The sequence below is a fragment of the Remersonia thermophila genome, chromosome 1 (assembly GCF_042764415.1).
Source record: "Remersonia thermophila strain ATCC 22073 chromosome 1, whole genome shotgun sequence".
Classification (NCBI taxonomy): domain Eukaryota; kingdom Fungi; phylum Ascomycota; class Sordariomycetes; order Sordariales; family Chaetomiaceae; genus Remersonia; species Remersonia thermophila.
Window position 1 is genome coordinate 12,878 of NC_092217.1, and position 8,558 is coordinate 21,435.

The following is an 8,558-nucleotide window of genomic DNA, read 5'->3' on the forward strand; positions in this document are numbered from 1 at the left end:
GCTAGCCGTTACTTCTAGTTATTAAAAACTTAGCGAAGCCGTATTAGTATATACTATACGTAGGTTAGATTAATAATAACTATTATAAAGGGGTAGAAGAGAGGCGATAAAGACTAAGAAACCGACGAACCGGTTAACCGTTCTAACCTACTAGATAACCCGTTTAAAGATAACCTATTATACGATCTCTAAGAGAAGGCTTTTCGCTAGAACAACCGTTACTGGATAATTCGCCGTCTAGTTAAGGAGGGGGAAAGGTAGTTTCCCTTATAATAAAGCCTTCCGATTAGTATTTTAAAGTATTTAATCGACAGTAGGAAGCGCTTTCGTTAGAGAAACCGAATCTAAGTCCCGGCTTTCGAACCGCTACGTATAAAGATTATCTAACGAACCTACGATTCCCTTTTATCTAGTTACCTAGGCTACGACCTAACTAAGCTACTAATTATATAAGATTTCAGCTAGCTAAACCTAAGCTAGGATATTAAACAGTTCCTATATAACTATAATATATATAAGCGTATAGCGATATAGAAGGAAAAGCGTTATAGACTTTTAAAGCTGTTACCGATCCCTTAAAGGATTTAGAGTAAAATCTTAATAGACTTCGTTACCGGGTTACTAGCTTATAGTCCTAACCAGGTAAAAAATATTATAATAATTACGGACCGCCTATTAAAAAATGTAATCTTCGAAGCTATAGTATTAACTATAGCGGAAAAGGTAGTAAACCGGCTATTATACTATTTAATCTACTACTATAGAATCCTAATAATAATAGTCTCTAACTAAAAACTTTAATTTATAAGCCTAGTATAGAAGCGTATTTATAAACTTTTAAAAATTACCCGGTATTTATCGACAACGTTTTACCCGAAGACCGATAGTATTATTAAACGTATAAACCAGGTTGTAGAATAGTATTTATATTATTTTGTTATATACTTATAAGATAACTAGGATTAACTATTACCGATCGCTATATTAATAATTAATAACCGTATTATAATATTAACTAACCTAAGCCTGTTCTTTATAACGTATAGTTATAATATTAACCTTCTCGGCCTAACCAGAAGGCTAGACGATAAATTAAGGAACGAAGAGCAGTCCCCGATCGTTAAAAGTAAAGCTTTCGCTTAACGCCTATAGGAAGTAACTAAATTTATATAAACTATAATAACTATAGCGTAAAAGCGTTAGGAATAGTATACTAACCAGGACCGGCAGGCCGTTAAATAGTTCCGTATCGGAGATAAGGTTTAGCTATATTTAAAGAACGTTAAAACCGACTAGCCGTCGAAGAAGCTAGACTAACTTAACGTTAAATATACGGTTACAAAGCTTATTAATATTTACTCCTGCCGTTTAAATACTCTACTTAGGATCCACCCTGTATTCTATATCTTACTATTAAAAAAGGTAAATAACGATCCGTTACCTTTATAGGAACGCGACGATACTTAACTGCTAGCTATCGTCCCGGAAGACTCTAGGGAACTAGAGTAGCTAATAGAAGAGATTCTATAGTATAAAACGATGTAGGGTAGGACTACCTTATAGGTAAAATAGTCGGGCTATACTTAACCAACCTAGGAACCGCTTAGTACCTTCCTAGACTTAAAAGCTCTGGACCGCTATAAAGCAGTAAATAGTAAGATCCCGCCGACTAGTTAAACGACCCCGGACCCTTTACCGTACTGTAAACGACGACGGCGCCGGCGAGCGGCGAGTTAAACCCTCCTATAGAAGGAGGAGGGTATTGTAATAGGCTAGGCCCTAAGGAGGCCTTAGCAGCCCTCGGCTAGGAAATATATAGTTCCGTATTCAATAGCTAAGACCGACCCAGGCCGCTAGGCACTACCGCCGTCTAGTCGGACTTAGCGGAGCCGTAGGAACAGGGTTTTCTCTCCTCTTTCCCTTCCTTCTTTAAGATAGATATACTCGTAGAGTCGTCACCAAATTTAGTTGCAATATACTCTTAGGACCGTTACATTTTTAAAGGGTCGGCGTAAGATAACTTAAATAGTATATACCTGTATACAACTTTTATACTCCTTTCTTAAAATACTATTTACTTTATATTAAACTCTTTTAGCTATAAAAACAAGTCTTTATATTACTTTAAGCCCTATATATCCTATATGTAAGTACTATATACGCTTTATATCCTCTTTTTTAAAAAGTACTTCTTTTGATCGGATAGTTAAACAGATTTTAATAGCGGCGAGAGATATAATTATAATATACTTAGACAAAGGAACCCGTAAATAAATAAAACGAACGTTATATTTAAGGAATATTAAATTATATTTACAAACCAACTATTTTATTACTAGACTACGCTCTATAGGGCTGTAACGAAGGGTTCCGTTCTACCCGTAATACTAGAGGCCTACCTATTTAAAAGCTACCTTTAATATAATATTAATGTAAAACCCGTTAATAAAAACTATATCTTGTAGAATTAGGTCCTTAGTATTAGGACCTTTATTACCGTTTAATACATTCCTAAGCCTCTATCGCCTATAAACTTATATTTAGAAAAAGATTGTATTAGCCTCTATATAATCGTCTGGATCGTCGACTTTGTACTAAGATCTAGGCTTAAATCGTAACCTATTGTTAATAATATAGACTACTCTACAGTTATCCAGAAGAATAGAGTTGTAAAACAGGTAATAGTCGGTAATAAATATAATATAAATACTGGAAGGAAGCTGAATCTTTATTTATAGGTCGTAGAGGATTACCGTTTTAACGAAAGGCCCCGAAAAATCTTTATTATTATCGGGTTTTAATTTAACTCCGATTAAATTAGGAAAAGCTTCTTCGCTGCCTAATCCTAGTAGTAAATACAGTACTCCGGGACTAAAGAGTCTTATCTTTTAAGCTTACAACTTATCTTTAAGATCCGTTTATTAAAGCTTTATAAGATTATTAAAGATACGTTAACGTAGACCCTAGGATATTATACCGTTTCCTTCGCTTTTACTAATTATAGTAGCTTTAAAATTAAAGTATTTAATCGGTATTTAAAAGTATCGTTTAAAGATTTTATATAAGCAGTTATAGTAAACCTTTAGCGTTCGGTTTACTTTCCTATTTTAATTGTTAGACTAGTTATAGCCTCGGTTACCGCCTTTTCTACTACTATTCCCGTCTTTTTCTCATCTATAGCCACCCTTTAACCTAAAAGGTTTACCTTTTCTATTACCGTTATTTTTCTTATTAGACCTTTGTTTTAACAGGTCTTACTAGTTAGATAATTACCTACGTCCTTCGAAAGTAACGTAAATATACAGTGAAAAGCGTACCCCGGCTCCGGTTTAGAAGAGATATTAATATAACTAATCTATATATACCTCTATAGTTTCTTTAAAGTTACTTTAAGTAACTCTGTTAGCTAGGAATATATATTTAGTATAGGCTTATCCTAGGGCGATACGCTTTTAAATAGTATTTAAAAAGGCTGTAATAGTTAAGAGACCGATTATATTAGTAACTCCGTTTATAAATACATTGTAATACTCGTAACGAAAGTCTATAAGCTATTCGAAAGGGTTTATAGCTATTTCAGCTCTATTAAGAACGTTAAAGAAGGCTTTACGAAATACCTTTATCTTTACAGTTTAAATAAAAATAATTTAAGATTCCAGAATACGTAGGAGGTTATAGTAGATCTATAGCTGTTTTATTAACGTAAGGAGGTTAAAAGCGTTTTCGAATGGATCCTTTTAAACAGTATTAAAAATAAAGTAGTATACTGCGTTATAAGCCTTCCTTCAATTGTTCGAGTCGTCTTATAGGGTTTTTAAAAAGTATTAAAGGAGGTTCTGCTTATATACGTAGTCTACGTTGGACTTAAAGAGTTTTTTTAGTTTCTTTAGTTTAGGGCCCCTTTCTTTCGGATTAGCGCTCTATTAATCCCAAAGCTTTCGCTAGTATTAAATCCTAAGCAGCTTTTAAACCTTTAAGTAAACGTTTATATAAAACGGCTTTTAATTATTGTTAAGGGTCTTTAAAACCGTTTTAGCATTTACTTTTAATCTATAAATCTACTATACGTTATAAATATAAGCTTCGTTTTAAATATAATTAAACTATCGTTCTTAGTTACGGAAGGTCTTTAGCCGGACGATACTAAGGGTATAATTCTTAAGGACTAAGTGTATTTTACCGAGGAAGGTACTTTAATAGTTAACGACGGGTTTTAAAAGAGAGAGGAGAAATCAAACGAGCTAAACGCTTTAAAGATTAATTTAAAGGCTTATAATAAAAAGGGGAGGTTCTCTTTCTACGTAGCAGGAAGGTACCGGGCTTATAACTATAATAGCCCGGACCTATAAGAATATATACGGCGGAAAGGAACGGTTGGAAGCTGTTGTTCAAAGGAAGAAAACAACTATCTGATGTGCCTCTCCTGGAGGCTCCTTATTTATACGATAGATGCCCAGAATGGCGGTCTGAGCAGGCAGAATGCCTGCTGGGGTTCAGGACCAGGGTATAAGTCCCCATAGATCCTATCACATTAATCAAATGGAAACTATAACGCTTTCATTTGTGTCGAAATCCTATCGATGGACTGCTGGTCTTGGAGAATACTACGATCTGAGTAAGATATACATGGTCAGTTAGACACCCCGGTAAGACCCGTACTTCCAATGCTGCAAGCCATGAATAATCGCCACAGGAGGTTGGGAGGAGCACAGGAAGGATAACTGCTACGGGATTCTCGTCTTCATAGTTAGGGTTCAAAACCCAGCAGTCCTGCAAAACCAGTCCCATCACGTTGTTCCCATCCTGTGATCACGAAATAGTGCATGGGGCCTTGTGGTCGCAGAACTCCAACGGTATCCCAACCATGTCATTGGACTGCTTCCTCGCTGTTCTCCTATGTTTGCTCTGCGCTAGGCCTGGGGTTGCCATCCCTCGCGTCATTGACACGAAACGCAGCATCACGTACCTCGGACTCGAGCATAATGACATCGAACTCTTTCTTGGCATACCATATGGGCAAGACACCGGCGGAGCCCACAGATTCCGGCCACCTAGAGCAGTCTCACCAAGTTTCGGCAGAACCATCGACGCGACTACATATGGCCCGGCTTGTCCACAGCAGCTTGGTCGGTAGATGCTGCCTCTTGCGGTTGGAAACATCACAAAGGTGTCGGAGAATTGCCTGAACCTCAACGTCGCACGGCCCAGAGGAATAATCGCTGGCAGTGGCCTGCCGGTCATGATATACATTCACGGCGGCGGTTTCTGGGGCGGGAGTAACGAGGAGCCAGTGTTTGCACCGGACGGATTGGTGCGCGAATCTGTGCGCAACGGGATGCCTGTCCTTCATGTTGCCATGAACTACCGTTTGGGATGTAAGCGCTGCTTCCCTTCTGCAACTGCATTTCATACTCTCTTCTTCAGCCGAGCTGACCTGTCCGCCAGTGTTTGGATTTGCCCAGTCTGAAGCACTCCGTTCTGAAGGATCTGAGAACGCCGGTCTGCGAGATCAGAGACTTGCCCTGAAATGGGTCCAGAACAATATCAAGTACTTTGGAGGCGATCCAGGAAGGGTCACCATCTTTGAAACATCCTCTGGAGGTTAGTTGCCACCCCTATGTCGGCACTGACGCAATGTTGACAACGTAGGACTCTCCGTTGGCATGCACATGATGGCCTACGGAGGTAGCAAGCCTGCCCCATTTCAGCGCGCAATCTGCCAAAGCCAGGCTCTCGAGCCCGGAATCACGAGAAGCTTTACCATTGACGCCATGCAACGGGTGGTAGAGTACGCGGGGTGTGGCACAGCGGGCCTGCATGCTCCCACTACTGTCTCTTGCCTCCGAGGTCTGGACATGGAAACACTTCTCAACGCTTCCATCGCCACGTACAGAGGCGATATTGTCAGCAATATTGGGGACATATGGCTCCCATCCGTGGATGGCGATTTCTTGCCCGAGGCCCCATCCACGTTGATCCGACAAGGCCGTTTCGCTATCATGCCTGCTGCTGAGAACATAGCAGCTGCTATGTTCGGCTGGTGCGAGAATGATGTTACGCTGTTCACGGACATTCACATCAAGTCGGCAAATGACACGGAAGCGTTCCTTACATCCTATGTATCGGGAGTCTTGCCGGAGAAGATCAAGGAGCTTCTGACATTGTACCCCGTGTCAGAGTTCACTGCTGCTGCAACCCAGACCCTCTCAGCCGAGTTTTTCCGCGCAGCGCGTATCTTCCGCGACATAGTCATGGTGTGCCCAACTCTTTGGTATGCGGAGCGCCTCGCCCAAGCAGCCACCGCCGGAAGAGGCGCCGAATGCGCCGGCCGCCAGGGAGCTAGGAGGGTGGAAACCGCGCCAGCATCCGTCTATCTTTATGACTGGAACCAAACTATTCTCGAGCCACTCCTCGAAGGTTGGACGGGGCGATTCGGATGGGGTTCTGTCCCTACATCGGAGATTGGCTACATCTTTGCCAATTTTTCCAGCTACGATGACGTCGTCATCGATAGCCGAGGGGATTTGGTGCCCCCGGGCGCCACAGACTACGCGCTCCAAGTGCGTGGTTCGAGGTCATGGTCCACATTCGCGTCAACTGGGAGCCCTTGGATGCGGGAGAAGCACACGTTCAAAGGGTTCAAGCCGGCCTTTCCGGAGGTGAATAGTGGGATGAACAGGCGTATCTCTATTTTTGTGGCAGGCGGACCCCATCAGGGACTCACTGTTGTTGACGGGCACAACATCAGAGCCAAGAGCACTGCACTCAAAGAACAAAAGCTGAGGGAACGGTGTATGTTTCTTAACTCCCCTGAGATGATTGAGCAGGTGGGGTATTGACGGGCGTCCCCAATCCTGATTTCAGAGGCCTGCGATGCCTCAGCACGAGGAAAGTGGCCGACGGGGCTGATGTGGACTTCTCACATCGAACCTCCTCCATCCTCTTCCAGTCGAAATGTCAGGGCACCGAGGTGCGGGGCTAGGAAGAGCTTCATCACCTCACGTTTCTTGCCCTTATGACCAACGAGTCCGTTTTTCCCTGCAACACTCGACGCCTGGCATTCAACACCACGTTGACAAGATCCCTTGGCTTTCTCTGCTTCGCTATTAAGCTGTCAACCGTCCACTTTTAGCGCAAGAAATCATAACTCTCGGCCACAATGGTAACGCCTTCCCAGCATTTGACCTTGGGGATGTGTCATCTATTCCCTGTCGTTTCCTATGCGTTCCGAATTTGTCGCCCTAGGATCTCATGGGATGACTCTGCTTGGACCGAGGGAAGAGCAATGGCGGAAGCTGAATGCCACAGTAGATAGCAGTTTGTAAGGCACCTCCGTATTAGAAGCAAAGCCTCCTGTGCTTTCTTCGCTCGGTCAGCATTTCACACCCATGTTTCGGGGATTTTGCGACTTCCCGGACGGCATTCGGGCAGTTATTTACGTGGCTACTGATTCTGAACATGGGACAGCAAAAACGGATCCGCTAATGCTGCCATCAGCTAGTGCACCATATATACCTGCTACTGCAACAGAACATCACAGGCAGAACGGTGACGCACAATGGATTTGCCCACACAAATGGCTCCACTGCGTTGTGTTCAAGTACTAACACCTGACATCGAGACGGGATAGGTGGAACATGCATCAGAGGCACAGCTTTGGTGGTTGAAAAAGCTCGTAGCATCGTTTGTGAAATGGAATAGTCGTAGAAGCATGAGAACTTCATCGCTCCATGGCTAATTGCATTCCCGGCCATCTGTCTTTACACAATCGGTGATGCTTGAGTCTTATCCCTTCCTCCCTGCACGGGAGGCGCATAGCCCTGGGACCGTGCGAAAGCTGAACAGCTTATATCTGATGCGGGTGACATATTTACTCTAGACAGAACATCAGTATGTCATTCATTTACAGGGTACAGGTCTTCTCACCAAAAACAAACTCGCCGTTGATGTTGCCGATGCGCTCCGCAAGATTGATGTCGGCCCCGACGAGCTCGCCGTCAACATTCCTCAGTAAGGCACGAAGGACAGGGACTGAATCGGCACCCTCAATGGAGAAGGTGATTTCTTCGGCGCTGTAGGCGAAGTCCGCACCACCCCACTCAAAGGAGCCTGACAAGTCGGAAAGTGAGTCACTCGTCTAGTTACATGAGAATACAATGGATTTGCTATACCGTTGTTGTTTCCAATAACTGTGTTGAGATCAAACTCAGCCTCGACTCCCTCACCATCAACATTGGTGAGGACACCCCGGAGGATGTGGCCGTCGTCAACACGGATGTCAGCAGCTGAGGCGTGAAAGTCCGGCATGGTTGCGAGTGGTGTGAAGGCTTTCTGGAGCAGACTCGAGAGCGGGAGTGGCGGATAGGTCGTGTGAAGTTTGAGAGAAGGAATCTCAGGGCCAGGGAATCAGTCGACGATGGCGCCTTTTATCGTTTGCGAGAACCAGGCTTACCCACTTCATTGCGACATTTCAACTCGGCCTTATGTACGATCCTGTAACCCCCAAGGCATGCCAGGCAGAAAGGAGGCCTTGTAGCCCCACCTGTTTACCGCCGGAC

The 8,558-nt window shown here is 43.1% G+C and overlaps 2 protein-coding genes across 2 annotated transcripts; one reads left to right on the top strand and one right to left on the bottom strand.

Annotated features, from left to right (window-relative positions):
- Window positions 1-4,864: 4,864 nt before the first annotated feature.
- VTJ83DRAFT_1 (uncharacterized protein) lies at window positions 4,865-6,839 on the top strand (the record flags this gene model as incomplete). Its single annotated transcript, XM_071007109.1, has 4 exons — window positions 4,865-5,126; window positions 5,211-5,375; window positions 5,446-5,601; window positions 5,650-6,839. The coding sequence occupies 4 exons, from the start codon at window positions 4,865-4,867 to the stop codon at window positions 6,837-6,839; spliced, it is 1,773 nt and encodes a 590-aa protein (XP_070869354.1).
- Window positions 6,840-7,870: 1,031 nt separating this feature from the next.
- Window positions 7,871-8,307, bottom strand: VTJ83DRAFT_2 (uncharacterized protein; the record flags this gene model as incomplete). Its single annotated transcript, XM_071008220.1, has 3 exons — window positions 7,871-7,875; window positions 7,927-8,109; window positions 8,172-8,307. The coding sequence occupies 3 exons, from the start codon at window positions 8,305-8,307 to the stop codon at window positions 7,871-7,873; spliced, it is 324 nt and encodes a 107-aa protein (XP_070869355.1).
- Between the last annotated feature and the right edge of the window lie 251 nt (window positions 8,308-8,558).